This window comes from Erinaceus europaeus, chromosome 1, assembly GCF_950295315.1.
Source record: "Erinaceus europaeus chromosome 1, mEriEur2.1, whole genome shotgun sequence".
NCBI lineage: Eukaryota > Metazoa > Chordata > Mammalia > Eulipotyphla > Erinaceidae > Erinaceus > Erinaceus europaeus.
This window is the reverse complement of record NC_080162.1, coordinates 87,742,689-87,761,351: the sequence shown is the minus strand read 5'-3', so window position 1 is coordinate 87,761,351 and position 18,663 is coordinate 87,742,689. Positions and strand designations below refer to the sequence as shown.

Here is an 18,663-nt window from a genome sequence, read left to right as displayed (position 1 = left end):
GACAAAGCAAGGATGCTGGTAAAAGTATTTAATGAAGAGTTTTGTGAAAAAGGCCCAATAACATAACAAATACACTTAATATTTATAATTTACTCAATTCTTAAAATGTACCAGTCACTATTCAGTAGAATTTTCTGTGATGATGGAAGTATTTTACATTGTCCAACACAGTAAGTTCCTAACCACAAATGACTGCTAAGCATTTGAAATGTGGCTAGAAGGATCAAGGAATTGAATTTTTAAATGTAATTTACTTACTTATTTTCCTCCAGGGTTATTGCTGGGGCTTGGTGCCTGCACCACGAATCCGCTATTCCTATTGGCTATTTTTTCCCCTTTTGTTGCCCTTGTTTTTTTTTTATCATTGTTGTGGTTATTATTATTGTTGTTATTGATGTCATTGTTGGATAGGACAGAGAGAAATGGAGAGAGGAGGGGAAGACAGAGAGGGGGAGAGAAAGACAGACACCTGCAACACTGCTTCACCATTCACGAAAGAGCACCTGAGTCCTCAAACATGGTAATGTGCCAATATTTAAAGTCTACAATCTTAGTGAGAGAGAGGGAAGGAGATATCAATATACCACTCCATTATCCCTGGAAGTTCTCCTAGTATTGTCCATATAGTGCCAGAGATACTCAGGCATAGTAAGCTTTATCTGCAAAGTTATCTTCTGGATCCTCCACTCCCTTTTAATAGGAATTCCAGGAGTTTGGTAGCTTCTGGGCAGTAATATGCGAGCTATTTGTTTGCAAAACTAGCTTGCAATGGTTGTTGTCTCACCCATTCCCCCCCTCTTACAATTCTTAAGCATTCATAAAGTTTCCAGTTTTTCCTCCCTGAAATAAGAGTCCATCCTCTACACTTTAGTATAGAGTGTATTATAAAGTAGGCAAAGGCTAGTATATAACCTGAGTATGGCAGCATTGCAAATAAGATTTACTTTACTTTCTTTTTATTTATTTATTTTTTCAATTTTATTATTATTTTTTTTTTACCAGAGCACTGCTCAGCTCTGGCTTATGGTGGTACAGGGGATTGAACCTGGGACTTTGGAGCCTCAGGAATGAGAGTCTATTTGCATAACCATTCTATCTACCCCTGCTCTTATTTTCTTTTTAATTATAAAATGGAATCCCTGGGGAGTCCGGCAGTAGCACTGGGGCTTAAGCACAAAGGGCAAGGACCAGAGTAAGGAGCCCCTGGCTTGCCACCTGCGGGGGGGGGGGGGGGGGGGGGTGTCGTTTCACAGGTGGTTAAGCAGGTCTGCAGGTGTCTGTCTTTCTCTCCCCCTCTGTCTTCCCCATCGCTCTTCATTTCTCTCTGTCCTACTGTCCTATCTAACAACAATGACATCAATAAAAAAAAAACACCCAATAACTACAACAAGGGCAACAGAAGGAAAAAATAAATAAAATTTTTGAAAAATGGGATAAATCAGAGCTGAGCAATGTCTGGTAAAAAAAATAAAATGGGTGGTCCGTGAGGTGGTGCAGTGGTAAAGCATTGGACTCTCAAGCATGAGGTCCCGAGTTCAATCCCCGGCAGCACATGTACCAGAGTAATGTCTGGTTCTTTCTCTCTCCTCCTTTGCCATTAATAAATAAATTAAAAAAAAAATGAAATCCCTAAATTTCTATTCCAGTTATTTTGCTTTACACAGCTGACATTTTCCAACTATTTTTCCCCCTTGGATTTATTTGTGGAGCTCCAGTGGTTAGTAAGTGGTACTTATACAGATTTATTTATTAGTGAGGAGTGAGAGAACCAGAACATTACTGTGGCACATGGGATTCTGGGGGCTGAATTCATGACTTCATACTTGAGAGTCCAAGACTTTACCCACTTCTAAGTTCCGTCCTTGGCATGTCATGTGCCAGAATGATGTTCTGGTTCCTTTTCTCTCTCTCACTGATAAACAACACAAAGACAATGCTCTTTTTTTTTTAAATTTTTTTTATTTACTTATTCCCTTTTGTTGCCCTTATTGTTTTTATTGTTGTCGTTATTGCTGGACAGAGAGAAATGGAGAGAGGAGGGGAAGACGGGAGAGAAAGATAGACACACCTGCAGACCTGCTTCACCACTTGGTGGGGAGCCAGTGGCTCGAACAGGGATCCTTAGCTGGTCCTTGCGCTTTGCACCACCTGCGCTTAACCCACCGCATTACTGCCCGACTCCCAATATTCTTCTTCTTCTTTTTTTTTTTTTTAAAGTGTGGATTCTAGAGAGAATCATTGACCAATTCTTTTTTTTTTTTTTTTTTTTTCCCCTACAAGGCTTCCCTGGAGCATACTCATGCCTGTTTGATTTCATCACTCCTGTTTTTTTCTCTTTTTTTCCTTTCCACTACACCTACACAGCTCAGCTCTGGTTTATGGTAGTGGTGGTGTGGGCATGGGGATTGAGCCTGGAATTTCAGAGCCTTGGGTATTAGTCTTTTGCATAACCATTATGCTTTTTCCTCTGGTGGACTCTTTGCTTTGCTTTCTGGATGAAGGGAAACAAAGGCAGAGAGAGAGGAGAGACACCACAGCACTGTTCCACTACTCTCAAAGCTACCTCTTTGCATGGTGATCCCATGTGGCAGACTATATGATGGGGGCTCGAACCCAGATCTCTGTGCATGGTAAAAACTGTGTGCTTTACCTGGTAAGCTACTTCCTGGCCCCAATTCAGTATTTATTGATCAGCTACTAAACATGTCTGTCACTGTTGCAGGCAATGAAGATTTGTCAGTGAACAAAACAGACAAAAACCTCTTCAGAAGTCTACATGTCTAGTGATGGAAACTGACAGTAGGATTGGTCTTCACAGGAGAATGAGCGAAAAGGAAATGGAAACACTGGGAGTGACAATTAATCCTTCAAGAAGTAGTGATGTGAACAGAAGCACCGAAGTGGGAAATAGCATCCAGAGACTAGAATCTCAAGAAAGTGGTGGCGTTTGTGTTATTTAAATAAAAGATTTTACAGCAAGTATAAACCTGATGAAAGTGATCCTCTTGAGGGGGGATAAAGCTGAATGCAGAGGAAAGAGAAACATTCTAGAGGGTAAATCCTTGACTATAAGGAGGGGAGGGGAGAAGATCCAGTACACTTTTGATGTAGAAACCTCTTATTACATGTGGCTATTAGTCTCTGATTTCCAAAGTCCCAGGTTTAATCCCTGCACCACCATAAGCCAGAGCTGATCAGTGCTCTCATAAAACAAACAAAACAAAAAAACCCTCAGAGACAATAACACACACACACACACATATACACATAATCTCTCTTAACAGCTCCTGCTATTTTTTATGTATTATTTTATAGACTCATTTTGGATAGAGACAGAAATTGAGAGTAAAGGGGGAGATAGGAAGGAGAGAGAGACCTGCAGCAGCACTGCTTTACTGCTTGTGAAACTTCTCCCCTTATGCTGCTTCCCCAATGTAGGTGGGGACAGGGGTTTGTTTGAACCCGGGTCCCTGCACATGGTAATATGTGTGCTCAACCAGGTGCACCACTGCACAGACCCGACAGCACCTACTATTAGCTCTGCATTTTCTCCCCAGTTATTGAATAGATCACTTTTCTGAGGTTTGGGACTACCTTCTCTGTGACTTGAATTCACCCCTCTTCTACCACTACCAGCCTTTGGATTTACAGTTCACAACAGCCATCGCCCCCAGGTGTGTTTTAAGATTTACTTTTTTGTCTACATGAGAGAGTTTCACAGGAGACAGAGGGAGAGAGTAAGAGAAAAGGAAGCCAGAGCATCATCCTGTTACATGCAGTGGTAGGGATTAAACCAGGAGCTTCAGGCATGCAAGTCCAATGATCTGTCAGAGGGTTTATTTCCCCAGTTGTACTCACAGTATTTTCATAAACAGTTTTCTTTGAGGTTCACACATCACCATAACCAGTGATTTGGCTCCCAGGTCTAAGTCAGGTGCAAGGAACCTATCCACAACTACCTCTTATAGTCTGGTCACACCATCTTATACAATCGTGATCTTCCCAGTCCTCTGGTCACACCTTCAAAAGTCACTCTGTCTCCTCTATGCATTTTGTCCTTTTTTAAAAAATTATTATTCCATTCATTTTATTTTCCTTTTTTGATGGAATAATATGCAGATTTACAAATTTTGCCTTTTTGAAAAATATTTTATTTATTTTTTAAAGATTTTATTTATTAATGAGAAAGATAGCAGAGAGAGAAAGAACCAGACATCACTCTGGTACATGTGCTGCCGGGGATTGAACTCAGGACCTCATGCTTGAGAGTCTAGTGCTTTAGCCACTGCGCCACCTCCTGGACCACTTTATTTATTGAGACAGGAGGAGAAAGAACCAGACATCACTCTAGTACATGTGCTGCCAGGGATCGAACTCAGGACCTCATGCTTAAGAGTCCAATGCTTTATACACTGTGTGACCTCCTAGACCACAACTTTTACCTTTTTAATATTGTCCTTTCTGTTGCTACTCTTTCCATAGTCCATTTATCTGGAAAATCATCCTTCAAGTTTCAGCTTGCGTGATATTTCCTCTCTGAAGGCTTCCCAGAGAGGAAATATCTGCCTCCTACCTCCCATACAGTTGATCACTCTATGTGCATTAACAGGTCTGTCTCCACCTCCTGCTCCCCAAATGGAACAAAGCCCCAGTGTGCAAAGAACCTAAACCAGGGGTTACAACTGATAGTCATAGCATGAATGAATGAATGAATGAATGAATGAATAAACCATACAGCTGGGAGTAAACAGTAGTCAGTAATATATGGAGAATAAACATTTATGGTATTGGATGGCTTGAATACCATTTCCTTCTCTGCAGTCAGGGGCTGGGAGAATAAAGTGGAGGGTCCCAGCTACAAATGAAGTTCTGTCTGACAGCCCTTGGCCTTCAACTTCTCTCCCAATTGCCCTCAGCCTAAGCAGCAACCTCGCCCATGTGCCCCCTCCTGGAAGCTCCCATCCTGGAATAGCTGATACTGGGGATAAAGGCCTGACTCCCTTGCTGCAGCTTTGAAAGTAACTGCAAGAATGTCTCAGTTCCCCAGTTCCTTCTCTGGACAGGCAAAGGCCTCTCTTGAGGTGACATAGGCAGTTAAACTTCTACCCCTGCCCTAGCTATGACTTTGCAGAATATCACTCTTACAGGTGATATTCCCAAAAGTACATCAATACACCCACACTCAAATCTTCCTTCATAGTCTGTTTCCTACCTAAAACCACCAGTCAATACTAATGGCTGGGTCCCATCCCAGAGTGGTGTCTGGCACCTAACAGGTGCTCAATAAATAGGGGCTGAATCATTGTGTTCCTGTTTACTCTCTCTTGGTCTGTTGCCAAGGTTCCTCCCACCCCTTGCCCTTCCAGGCCTCTCATAAATACTCAGTAAATGCCCTTGCTCTAGGGTTGTTTGGAGAGCTAGTCCCTTAGCCAGAGGCACCCCCCCTACCCCCAAGGAGCCACAAACTTGGGCCTGGACCCGCCCTGTGGAAGGCGGAAGCAGGTGGGAGCTGGCTCCCCAGTTGGGACCCGCTGGGTTCAGAGGGCAATTTAGACCACTGGGCTGCAACGGACCAGCAGCCCTGAAGAATAGTTATTTTTTTGAAAAGGCCAAAATGGTGGAATTCTTTTTATTCTTTCTCAAGGCAAAAATAATAACCTATCACCCTTCACTTTTCCATTCTAAAAAAAAAAAAAAAGGAGGGCGGGAGACACAGCACAATTGTTATGCAAATAGACTCACATGCCTAAGGCTCCTAAATCCCAGGTTCAATCCCCCACACCACCATAAACCAGAGCTGAGCAGTGTTCTGGTATTTCTCTCTCTCGCTGCATCTCTCTCAAAAAAATTAAAAAAATAAATAAAAAGGAAATTAACAGCAGGGAAGAGAAACTTTGGCAGATTACCCATTACCTAAGGAAACCCCAAACCCCGCCCTCTACACCTTCTCTGCCATTAATTTTTTTTTTCTTTTTTTAAGTCTTAATTGTATTTCTCCGAAAAACAGAGCCGCCTCCCCTCCTAGCCTCCCGATGTCGGTCAGCGGCTGCAGGAGCCCGGGCGCTGGCGTAGCTCTGACATCCCCCCGGCCCCCACCCCGCCAGGCCCCGCTCCTTCCGCCTCGACCCTTCATCGCTGGACCTCCAGCCCAGCCCGCACCCCAGGGACGCGCTCGGATGGAAGGTGCACTGGGTCCGCAGCAGCAGGCACTAGCCGTGCTGGGCGAGGTTGGGTGGCGCGCCCTCCCCGCATCTCCGGGTCCGAGCCCACTCACCCACTGATCCCTTACCTCCAAGGCCAGCTTGTGGCCGCCGGCGCAGAGCTTGCGGTCCGAGCCCCGCGCCGCTTGCGCCTGCGCGCAAGGGGAACCGAAGTGGGAGGGGGGCAGACCCGCCTCTTTGCAGAACTCGGGATGCAAATCGCGCGCAAACAGGTTTAGGGGGTTCTTCTGCACCCTCCACTGCGTGGGCCTAATGTCCCCTGCCCTTGGGGCCTTTATGTCTGGGGGACGAAGTGGGTCGAATATCCTACCCACCACCCGCTGCATCACTTCCAGTACAGCGCCGGGGACTGGAGGACAGCCTGACACCCCCGCCCTCTACCCAGTGGTCAATGACAAAGGCGAGGTTTCACTCCCTTAGGTTCCATCGCCAAGTAGCTGCATAGTCTTAACACCTTCACACCACGCTTGCACCCCAACTGGAGAATGCGAGTCAGAAAACTGCTTCAGAGAGGCACAGGAGGAAAGGAGGCCCTTGCAGCATAAGGGGGGGGGGGGGTGCCACCTGTGCTGCACTTGGGTGACCGCCCCCCCCCATAGCTGTTGGCTGGAGATGTGACCTGGTGTTCCACTTCTCAGTTTGTGTATGTTATCAAATGAAATTAATTGGAATTGCTCCCATTGTGCTGTTTGCCTTGGGCAAGTCACTGCTGCTGTGCTTTCCTTAGCTAATCTCTTTGCCTCCACATAATGTATCTACTGAAGTGTCCCATTATTGGCTCTATCTTCCACTATTGGTTCCATACTAGAGGAGCTCATTCTTAACATGTATCTCAACTGTAACTTCACCTAAATCTGTGTAATCCAAGAAGAGGCTGCACCTTCCAACAAGGAAAGTTTTTGTGTTCCTGGCAGAGTGGGTGCTCAGCAGATCTGCTTCTTCTTCTAGCGTTTGCCCTTCTTCCGTAGCCAGTCAACAGTGTCTGCTGATCTCTGTCTAAATGAAGTACTGCTTGCCCGTGAAAATAGGGCAACTCTCCACGTAGCAGGGAATCTTAGACCCCTCTCCCACACTAATAGTTTAATCTGTAGAAAAGGACATGGAAGTTTATTTGGTCTGCGGTCACAGCTCAGACCTCCCGTTGGGATGAGTGAAGGCAGCCTTAAATTAATAATTGTAGTGAGGGAGAGAACATAATGGTCATGCTGTTCCTAAAGTTCCAAGGTCCCAAGTTCAGGCCCCGACTGACCACAAACCAGAGCTGAGTGGTGCTCTGGTAAAGAAAGAGAGGGAACTATATGCAAATTTGCCAAATTGTTGTGATCTTTATCAGGTTTAAATTTATGTAGACTTAACTATTCTGGTTGCTACGCCAACGCATTACATGTGTTCTCTCTAGCTGCAATGTCAATTTTTAATCACATCTTGTATTATTGGGAGCAGAATTGCATCAGCTCAGGATACTGGTTGCCATAACAATGGAGGTCGCTTTATATGCATCAAAACACAACCTTCTATTCTTTCCCCTCATTTCTACCCAGATTAAGATTGTTTTGGATTCTGAAAGGTAGTATTTTAGATATTCATATTTTTTAAGGTTTTTCTTTTATTATCTTTAATTATTGGATAGAGACAGCCAGAAATTGAGAGGGAAGAGGAAGACAGAGATAACGGCAGCCCTGCTTCACTTGCAAAGCTTTCCCCCTGCAGGTGGGGACAAGGAGCTAGAACCTGGGTACTTGCATTGTTAACATGTGCTCAACCAGATGCACCACCACCCAGCCCTCAGATTTTTCTTAAAGTGGTGAAATCACACAAACCTAGGTCTCCTCATCAATGCAACTGTAATTTTTAAATATTTATGAAAGGGAGAGAGAAAACACCACGGCATCACTCTGGTACACGCAATGGCAGAGATCAATACTCTAGTCACTGTACCTCCTGGGCTGCACCACCATTCTTTTTTAAAAATTAATTTTTATTGCCACCAGGGTTATTTGACAGGACAGAGAGAAATTGAATGGAAAGGGTTAGGGTTAGAGGGACAAAGACACCTGCAGACCTGCTTCACTGCTCATGAAGCATCCTCTTTGCAGGTGGGGAACTGGCTGGAAGCCGAATTCTTGTATATGGTGGTGATACGTGTGCTTGATTGAGTGCACTATCGCCTGGCGTGGCAATCCCCCCCCCCTTTTTTTTTTTTTACCAGAGCACAAACCCCTGCACCCCACCTGCATGGAAGATGCCATGAACAGTTAAGTAGTACTGGAGGTGTCTACTTCCCTCTCAATTTCTCTCTGTCCTATCAAATAAATAAAAGGGCAAAAGGTTTTGAGGCTGAGATGGTTCATTCTGTGAGTAAAGTTGCACGCTTTGCCGTGTGTGCAGCCCTGGGTTTAATCCCTATGGGAGTATCTATTATAGCCAGCACCATGGGAGCTCCTTGGATGCTGGAGGCATGCTTTGGTATCTACTCTTAGCTTTCTGTAAATGGGAGAATTTTTTGTTTTGGAGGGAAGCCAATCATTTTTTTTTTTTTTTAAGAATGTATTTATTCATGAGAAAGGAGAGAAAGAACCAGAACATCACTCTGGTACATGTGCTGCTGGGGACTGAACTCAGAACCTCATGGTTGAGAACCCAATGCTTTATCCACTGCGTCACCTCCTGGACCACTCACCTTGGGTTTTAATTATTGGGAGGGGCCAGGTGGTGGTGCACCTGGTTAAATACTCATGTTACAGTGTACAAAGACACAGGTTCAAGCCTCTGGCCCCTGCCTGCAGGGGGAAAGCTTCACAAGTGGTGAAGCAATGCTGCAGGTGTCTATCTCTATTCCTATCTTTCCCCTTCCCTTTCAATTTCTGTCTCTAGCTAGTAAATCTCAGATCCTATACATTGTAATTTGGTCTTAACCAGGTGCATCAACATCAGCTCCACAATTTTTATTTTATTCCCAGAGCACTGCTCAGCTCTGTCTTGTGGTGGTGATGGGGAGTAGGGTTTGAACCTGGGAGCCTCAGGCATAAGTCTTTGCATAAACATGCTATCTACCCCCACCCCATAAACACTGTTTTCGAATTGTAATTTGTATGCTCTGTCAGTCCTGTTTCCTTAAATCTTAGTTAAAAAAGTGATGTGTCTAGAAGATTAAAATCTCTCTACTTAAGGATCGCCCTTAATCTGATGTGCCCAGACTCCCGTCATAGCGCCTGTTTTCTTCTGTGGAGAGTACCCAAGGCTCAGATCTTTTCACACATGCTAACAGTAGCCTTGGAGGCGACCGAATGAGAGCAAGACTTGCATACTAAATAGTCCTTTGCTTTATGTAATAGCATGAGTGAAAAAAAATTTTAAGATAATAAACAGTGGATCTGTTAAGAGTCCCTCTACTGGCTAGTAATCAGAAAGTGTTGTACACCATCTTGGTTTGTTTTTTGTTATCTCTGAGACTTAAATCATTCATTACAGGCTAACTTGGGAGACAAGAGCAGAATAAATTTTCCTTCAATGTGCTAGGGGCTGGGTTCAAACCTGGATCACACACATAGCAAAGCAGTGTACAGCTTTTTTTTTTTTTTTTTCATGAGAGAAAGCACTGCTTAGCCTGGTGCAAGGGACTTTGGAGCTTCAGGCATTATTAACAGGATAGAGTGGGAGATAGACCCAGACCTAGCTAAGTACCTATTCAGCTGTACCATCTTACAGAGGGTTTGAATCTTGATTCGCTCCTACAAAGTGTTGGTGAATATTCCAGATACTCACTCAATCCTTAGTGAAAAACACTCCAAAAATAATGATTAGGGTTTTTAAATCACTTTGATATAATTCCAAATGGGGCCTGGAGAGACAGCATAGTGGTTATGCAAAGGACTTTCATGCCTGAAGCTCTGCAGTCCCAGATTCAATCCCCAGCACCACCATAAACCAGGGTTGAGCTCATTAAAATATTTTTTTAATTGTGCAAATGGAAAATTGCTTTTTTCTGCCACTTCAAAATACCTTGTTCTTTTATCTCTAGAAGTTGAGTTTTCTGATAACTAAATATCAAGTTATCAAACTCTATAAGTTAACATTAATAATTTTGTTATTTAATCCTCATATCTTAATTGCCTTACAACGACCTTTTATTTTTATACTTGGTCTAGAATTTCTTCATTTTGTCGAGCATTTTGTTTTCCTTTAATCTGGAAGAGGTCCTCAGCCTTTTTTCTTGACTCCTTTTTGAAAAAGAACAGTTAGATATGCATGACCCAGGTTCAGGCTTGGCTTCTACCATGTATGTTGAAGGCAGCTTTGCTTCTCTTGCACCATTAAAAATAAAGTTATGCTGAAGACCTTCAACTGGGCTATATCTTAATGTCTGCTTACAGATTTATTGACAGCAATATCACAAGATTGAAATATTAGCTCAGATTATCACATCTAGTGATACATTATTATCTGAATCTCACTGTCACTGCTCTATAGGTAACTTGTAGGGTGACAATTTCGTTAGAAATCTTTGTTGTGTTTTAAAATAAGATCTGAGCCTTGGGTACTCTCCACAGAAGAAAACAGGCGCTATGACGGGAGTCTGGGCACATCAGATTAAGGGCGATCCTTAAGTAGAGAGATTTTAATCTTCTAGACACATCACTTTTTTAACTAAGATTTAAGGAAACAGGACTGACAGAGCATACAAATTACAATTCGAAAATAGTGTTTATGGGGTGGGGGTAGATAGCATGTTTATGCAAAGACTTATGCCTGAGGCTCCCAGGTTCAAACCCTACTCCCCACCACCACCACAAGACAGAGCTGAGCAGTGCTCTGGGAATAAAATAAAAATTGTGGAGCTGGTGTTGATGCACCTGGTTAAGACCAAATTACAATGTATAGGATCTGGGTTCAAATCTCAGCAGTGAAGCAGGGCTGAAGGTGTCTTCCCCTTTCCTTCTCTTGTCTCTATCCCAAATAAAAACATAAAAAAAGGGAGCTGGGCGGTAGCGCAGCAGGTTAAATGCATACCGTGCAAAGCACAAGGGCCAGCATAAGGATCCTGTTTTGAGTCCCCAGCTCCCCACCTGCAGGGGCGTCACTTCACAGGTGGTGAAGCAGGTCTGCAGGTGTCTTTCTCTCCCCATCTCTCAATTTCTCTGTCCTATCCAACAGTAACAGCAGCTATGACAATAACTACAAGCACAACAAAATGGGAAAAAATGGCCTCCAGGAGCAGCAGAATGCTGGCACCGAGCCCCAGCGATAACCCTGGAGGGAAAAAAAAAAACCAAAAACTTCCGGGTGCCAGGCGGTGGTGCACCTGGTTAAGTGTACTCATTACTATGCACATGGATTAGGTTTAAGCCCCTTCTCCCCACCTGCAGTTGGAAGGCTTCTTGAGTAGTGAAGCAGGTCTACAGGTATTTTTCTCACCCCTTTCCCTCTCAATTTCTATGTCCTGTCAAACAAAAATAGAAAAACAAAACATTCTAAACACAATGTAAATACCAATCTGATGAGCAAGCTGGGAGACACTGTACATTTTTACCATGTGTGAGGACCCAGATTCGTCTCCAGCCTGTTAGGAGAGCACCTGTGGGGGGCGCATGGAGATAGAAGAGCTTCACAAGCAATGGAATGGGGCTGCCACCTCTCCCTCATTCTATCTTGGAGGTAAAAAAATGTCTGATGAGAATAGAGAAATCAAAGGAACACAGAGACTCAGTGATAGCCCTGGTGGGGGGAAAAAAAATCCTAGAAATACACTGTTTTCAGTACTCTAAATTGTAATTAAGAAAAAGTAGATTAAGGTTTTAATAGTTTCCTAGTTTATCTGAGAAATTAAATATTCAAACCATTATAAGATAAAAATGAGTTTTACTTGGAAATAAAGGTTAGTGACTAGGGTTAAAGACATGGTTTGCATGTGGCCCTGGGTACAACTGCCAGCACTATACATGATCAAGTGGTGTTTTGTCTAGCTGGGGAGATAGTATGCTATGCAAAACTTCCATGCCTAAGGTTCAACCCCTGGCACCACCATTCATACACCAGAGCCAAGCAGTGCTCTGGTTTAAAAAAGTTTTTAAAGGGCTAATCACTTGTTCAAAGTAAACCACCTACCATGTTGACCTTAGTCATGTTTCTGAGACTGAAAACAAGAGTCTTTTTTCATACCCAAGTCAGGAATGGCTTGTCAGTGGCAACACCAAAAAAAAAAAAAAAAAAAAAACCATTTGCCAATAATTGCCCTTAATAGGGAACACAATAAATTCAAATAAGCCTTTCGCCTCAGTAAACATTTTATTGAAATAAAGCATTAATTATAGGTTAACAAAATGGAAGGATACCAAGGTGAAAGGTGGTAATACAGGAAGAGTGAGATTTAATCACAGTAGCACTTTAAGATCCAAACTGGCCATAAAGGCACTAAGGCATTGTAACACTAACAGTTAAGAAGGGAATTGGGTTGTTGCCTGCTTCTCTTAATATTCCATCTAGCCACACATAACTGTACAGACCCTGGATTCTCCTTAAATGTTAGCAAGGAACGAAGTATTTACTAGCAACTGTGTCCTTAAATAAGCCAATGTTAAAAAACAAACAAACCCAATGATGATATTATTAGGTCCAGGTATGGAGCAGGACCATATACTTCTAATGGCAGCTTAAGCTATGGAGATAAGCCTGAGGGTCAATTACCATGTCCTGCAACTGTAACAGGAAAACCCAGTTAAAGTCATATACTTTTGGAAAAGTAAAATTGCACATGGCAATACTTTTCCCTCCTTCCTTTTTAAAGGGTTGTGATTTTTAAGTTTACATTCTTTCCCTGAAAAAATAAGAGAACTTTAGTCAAAGTCAATTCTCAAACTAACTTGTCTTAAGCATTATATTCTAAAAGGCAGTAGAAGTCTGGCTCTTAATATAAAATCTTACCCCATTCTTTCAAATAAGCAAAATAATTAACTATTTACAGACACTTTTCTCTCAAAATCTTGTTTATATTGGAAAAAAATTTCACACAAATCACTTAAAAGCATCAAAGTAAAGAAAATAAGGTCATGGAAGAAGCGCATTATAATTGTTTTTAAAACTGGGTTCTAAGACTTTAAATAGAATGCCCAGTAATCCCTTAAATTTGTCTTTCTACTCATCAAATATGACGAGCTACTCTAACTTCATTATTCTCCAGAAGTGTACAGTGCTCTAGCACAATTCAATCTTTCTTTAATCCCCAACACAAGAGATAGCTTGAGTAGCTATCAAAGTAAGGGAGAGGGTGGCCGGGTGGTGGCACACCTGGTTTGAACGCACATCACAATGCACAAGGATGGGTCTGAGCCCCCAGTCCCCAACCTGCAAGGGGAAGGTTTTGAGTGAAGCAGTGCTGCAGTTGTCTCCCTTCCTCTCTCTCTCTCTCTCCCTCTCCCATCACAATTTGTGTCTTCCCTAGCCCAGCCCCTCTGTCTCTACCCAATAAAGAGATAAAAACCTGTATCTGTTTAGGGTTCACCCAATTTAAATTTATTAAAGTGACCATACATTGTCAGAATTTAAAAGGATTATGTAACCAGTCATCACATAATCCCATTTAGCTATAAAGGGGACTAGCTGTTTAGCGGAAATTTATAACTGACTTTAAGTGTCTGTTGAAAATGCAGTACTTGCTTTTCTATTTTTAACCTGATCAAGGAAAGAAAGGCTTTCAACATTAAAGACCCTGGAAAACACTACATTGAATAAAATTTAAAAAACTAGTTATACACTGACCACTTCTAGGAAATTAAATGGGCTAGGACTGGGAATAAACTGCAACCAGCAGAGAACACACTTTGTCATGTGTGAAGAACTGGGTTCAATCCCTAGCACGACGTGGGAGTGCAGTGGTGGTAGTGCTGTGTCTCACCTGTCTGCCTCTCTGAAAAAAATGGACTAAGTCACTCAGTGGTGGTTATTAATGCTTGAGGGCCTGGGATCATTCCCTGGTACTGCATAAAAAAATATAAAAACAGGACCCAAGTAGTCGCAATTATTTCTTGAAGAGTTGAGTCAAATTCTATTTATTTCGCCAGGCTACTTCTATGCTTGGGCTTATGGTGGTACTGGGGACTGAACCTGGGGACCTTTGGTGCTTCAGGCATGGAAGATATTTTACATAACCACTACACTTTATCTCTCCCCAGCCCTGGATCACATTGGGAATACTGTATTATTTCAATGTCATTAACTTAGGCATACTGGTTAAGAGCAACTAAAAATGGCTTTTAACTTTCAACTTAGTAAAAGGCAGGTAAGCAGCTAGGGATGTAACTCAATGTTAGAGGCACTGGGTTCAATTCCTGCCACTCAAAAGGGGAAAGAATATGATTGGCAAATTTAACAGTACAAAAAGAGTTAACCAAACTGAATGAGTTATTGCTGGTCTGAGACTTACTGTGTTTCACACAGTAAGTCCAAGGAGGACTTATACTTCCCCAAGTACCATTCACCAATATTTAAAGAAACTTAATAGTGACCTATTCAGTAAGGCAATCATCTTGGTAGCAAACTTTTATTGAATTCTTACATAACTCAGCTTTATAAAAAGCCAACATAATTGAAAATTGGGTTCTCCCTTTAAAGCCTTAAGTATTCAAAGCTTGAAACAGTTAATTTAAAGTAAGCAAACAAATAAAACCCCTGCAGCAGATCCTGCTGAAATACTTAAAAAAAATTGAACTGAGTTTAATCTTTACAAAAGTTATCTTAGCTCAAAAGCTATAAAATCAAAGTTATCTTAATTCTACAAAGAAGGGAGAGGATCTTTTGACTGCCACCATTTCTTTTGAACCTCATCTTGCCACCAAATTTGGCCACAAATCAAAATTTCTATGTGCCTCAATTCTTAGGAGTTTCCTCCTAATAGGGCCAAGTATAAACATGGAAGAATTATCTGCCTAAGCAAGGAGGAAAGTGTCCGTAATCGTGTGCAAAGAACAAGAGTTCTGAATTAATCTCTGGAACTTGATCTGGACCGTGACCTTGACTTTGACCGAGGAGATCTAGAACGAGACCTTGAAGCTCTTTTTGGTGGAGGGGACACAGAACGAGCCTTTGAGGGTGGAGCGGCTAGGGGTGAGTTGGATCGAGACTGGCTCCTTGACCTAGACTTGGACTTTATATCACCTTTTCCATTTTCTTTGGGGGAACGAGACCGAGAATGAGACCTGCTTCGAGATTTCTCATATTGATCCTTAGATCTGCTTCGAGAATGTGAGCGGGACACCCGCTCAGATTTGGGCTTTGATTTGCTCTTTGATCTGGACTTCCTGCCTTTTGATCGAGAACGAGACCGACCTTTGCTCCGAGACCTGGATCTGCATAAGAAAAGTCAAGAGAATTTTCTTTTTAAAAAAGCTTGCAAGAACAGATGAAGTCCTCTACCAACAAGTACAGTAACGTTGAGAAAGACCCAGCAGGGCACTGTTTACCTGGACCGACTTTTAGAGACACTTCTAGATCTACTGCGGCTGCTCCTTCGACTCCTACTTCGTGACCTTCTTCTAGACCTTGACCTTCAACAAGAAATAAAATAAACCCTAGTTCTGATACTACAAATTAATTCTATTCTCAAACATTTGGAAAAGAACCCAAAGATGCACAATTGAAGCCAAAAGACTGTTTTCAGTCATTACAATTTTTTTCTCTGTTCTTAGCAAATATTATTACATTGTACACCCTTCTCCAGTTTCCACCAAACTACCTTGATCTACTTCCAGAATAAGACCGCCTATGGCCTGTCCTTGGCTTATCTTCAATGAGCCTAATATTTCTTCCATTTATTTCCGTTCCATCCAGCTTGTCCAAAGCACGCTTCATGTCAGAGTAGGAGCGGAACTCAATCACACCCTCATTAGTGCGTTCTTTGTGAGCGTCTGCATAGGTTACTTCACCTGCTTGTCTCATGAAATCCTAAAAGAACACAAGACAGGTCAGACCAAAGATATAGACAAAAAGTAAATGTTTCTATTGTACTAGGTTCTCAGAAGTTTTGGAACCTATCCTTAATCATTAACTGAACGACTTTAATGCTGAATTCTAGCACACACCTTTAAATCTTGCCAACTGCAACGACTAGAAAGATTTTCTACAATAAGTCTGAATTCTGTACGAACAGGTGGTCCATATTTGTCTCTGCCAGATGTTCTCCGACTGCTGTATCCACCTCCACCACCTTTAGCACACGAAGAGAACAATTAGATGTGTTGTAATGACAGGGTTGCAAAATGTTCTTGAAAGTTAGTACAAACAAATTAACTTTTATTTACTGGAGTAGGACTTTGCTATTATATCGCTAAACCTTCGATACAGTTGTGATTTGCCATAAATTAAGTTAAGGGCAAGTCAAATAGACTAAATCCAACTAAACTTCTCCTACAATCTGTTAGAGAGTGACTGCTCCTTTATTCAATTTACCTCGCTAAGTTTTATTTTACAGAACATTGTAAAATATAAAACTTAACTGATTACATGCATTTCTACATTTTACAAAAATGTTTACTAGTTACACTAAGTACTTACATCACAGTGTGAGGTTTTTGGTGGTGGTTTGGCCACAAAACACGCAAGGTAACAGTCACCTAGTTCAGATTAACCAGTTTTGTCTAACCCTTGGAATCCTCACCATCACCCTGCGTCTAATGGCAAAAGGCTGCTGTCGTCATGGCTTCCGGTAAGGTCAGCCAAAGGGTCATAGGGCAAGGGTCACACAATGTATGGAAAAGCCAAGGCCAATCAGGAAAGGCAGTCATCTTAGCCTCAGTGGACACAGCCTCAGCCCCATTGGTCACTTTCAAATTGAAACATCAAGGACTTGTTAAAAGTTTGAATTCAACATGCAACAATTTCAACATCAAACATTTAACATCAGCACCCCCCTCCCCCGCGCGCCCACCTCCTCCACCCCCTCACTCCCCAATAACATGCCCCAACCAGTCCAGGTCAAGCATAAAGCTTATGTATTTACATCTACGTGGTGCTTAAAGAAAGACACCACGGATCAATTACTTCACGAACAGTACGTCCTTTGGCCCCTGCCGATTTTAAATAACAAATCCTGACACCCTGACTTTGGCCCCCTCCTCTCGCGTCCCGTCCCGTCCCGTCCCGTCCGCCCCAGTCCCTGCCCAGCCCGCTATGCGGGCTCCCCGCTCTCCCCGCCCAGCTGCCGCACTGACAGGTAAGAAAGGGGGATGGATACAAGCGGTACAGTCACCCCTCTCGCGTCCCATGGGCGGCACCCACTTGACAGTGCTGACAGGGGCCTCGCAGACGCCACCTCCCTCCGACTGCCTTCAGTCCCCAAAGCTCCCCGACAGACCCCGCCCCCTGAGGCACAACCCCCGAGCCCCGCGCTCCGGCGTCCCGCGGCTGCCCCCGGGCAGGCGTGAAGGCTGCGGGGCCCGGGGACACGGGTGCAAACGACCTTCGGCCACCGCGCCTGCCCGGGCTGGGAGGCTCCCTTCCCTCGCCCGTCCTGAGCCTGAGCCTGCGCGCCCCCCTGCCCCGTCCCCCCGGGGCCCAAAGGTCGCGGAGCGCGCGGGGGGCGGACTCACTGCGGCTTCCGTAGCTGTAGCCGTCGCGGTCGCGGCGCGGCCCACGGGCGTGCTCCACGATCACGCGCTCGCCGCAGAGTTCCTTGCCGTTCAGCTCGTAAACGGCGTCGTCGGCGTCGCGGGAGTCCTCGAACTCCACGAAGCCGTACCTGGGGGTGGCGCGAGGCCCGGGGCGGCGGGCGGGGCGTCGTTAGGCCGGGCGCGCGCACGCCACCGCCGCCCCCTCCCCGCGCGCGCGTCCCCGCGCCGCCGCCATCTTAGGGGCCCTGCCACGCGGCGCCGCGGCCTTGGCCGTCTCCTCCCGCCGAAGGTCCCCGGTTCCGTCGCGTCGGCCCCGGGGCGCTGCAGGCGGACGCGGGCGCACAAAGCCGACTCACCCGTTTTTAAGGTCTATTTCCAGGAGGCGGCCATAGCCACTGAAAAATCGCTGGATGTCCTTCTCTCGGACGTTGTAGCTTAGGCGCCCTATGTAGACGCGTGGCATAGCCGTGGCGGAAGGTAGCCCCGAGGGCTAGCTGCCTAGTGGCAGACCACAAAGCAAAAAAGAAAAAGAAAAAATCGGAGCGAGGGTGCGGGGACAGAAGAACACAAGCCTCACCAAGCGGCGGCCGAGTCCAGCCACACAATGGTGCGCGCGCGCCAAGGCTTCACTATAAGGGCGGGTGGCAGGGGGGCGGGGCGTGACGTCAGCGCGCAGCGCGTACCCTTCCGCGCTGGAGCCCGGGGCGCCTGGATGACTGGCCAGTTGACCGCGCGCGAGGTTTCGGGGAAGGGCGGTCTTACTCGCTCTGGAGTTTTCCTCCTCCCCCCTTGGTAAACGTAGTACTCTTTCCTCCAACCACAAACTTGTCTTCTTCATTGCA

At 44.3% G+C, this 18,663-nt stretch overlaps 1 protein-coding gene and 1 long non-coding RNA gene across 2 annotated transcripts; one reads left to right on the top strand and one right to left on the bottom strand.

Moving 5' to 3' along the window:
- Positions 1-92: 92 nt before the first annotated feature.
- On the top strand, positions 93-2,980 carry LOC132538145 (uncharacterized). The gene is made up of 3 exons (XR_009549587.1): positions 93-520; positions 2,502-2,630; positions 2,723-2,980. It is a non-coding gene; the product is annotated as an uncharacterized LOC132538145 (long non-coding RNA).
- An 11,761-nt stretch (positions 2,981-14,741) lies between these two features.
- Positions 14,742-18,446, bottom strand: SRSF6 (serine and arginine rich splicing factor 6). Its single transcript, XM_007535261.3, has 6 exons — positions 18,178-18,446; positions 17,801-17,949; positions 16,295-16,419; positions 15,949-16,157; positions 15,677-15,760; positions 14,742-15,562 (listed from the first exon to the last, which is right to left on the bottom strand). Exons 1-6 carry the CDS (start codon positions 18,282-18,284, stop codon positions 15,196-15,198), a joined length of 1,041 nt encoding a protein of 346 aa, XP_007535323.1. The 5' UTR covers positions 18,285-18,446; the 3' UTR covers positions 14,742-15,195.
- Positions 18,447-18,663: the final 217 nt, after the last annotated feature.

Coding starts and splice junctions, on each gene's coding strand:
- SRSF6 (XM_007535261.3), bottom strand. CDS start 18,284: ATGCCACGCGTCTACATAGGGCGCCTAAGCTACAACGTCCGAGAGAAG. Junction 17,950..18,177: donor GAAATAGACCTTAAAAACGG/GTGAGTCGGCTT, acceptor CGCCACCCCCAG/GTACGGCTTCGTGGAGTTCG. Junction 16,158..16,294: donor GCAGTTGGCAAGATTTAAAG/GTGTGTGCTAGA, acceptor GTGTTCTTTTAG/GATTTCATGAGACAAGCAGG.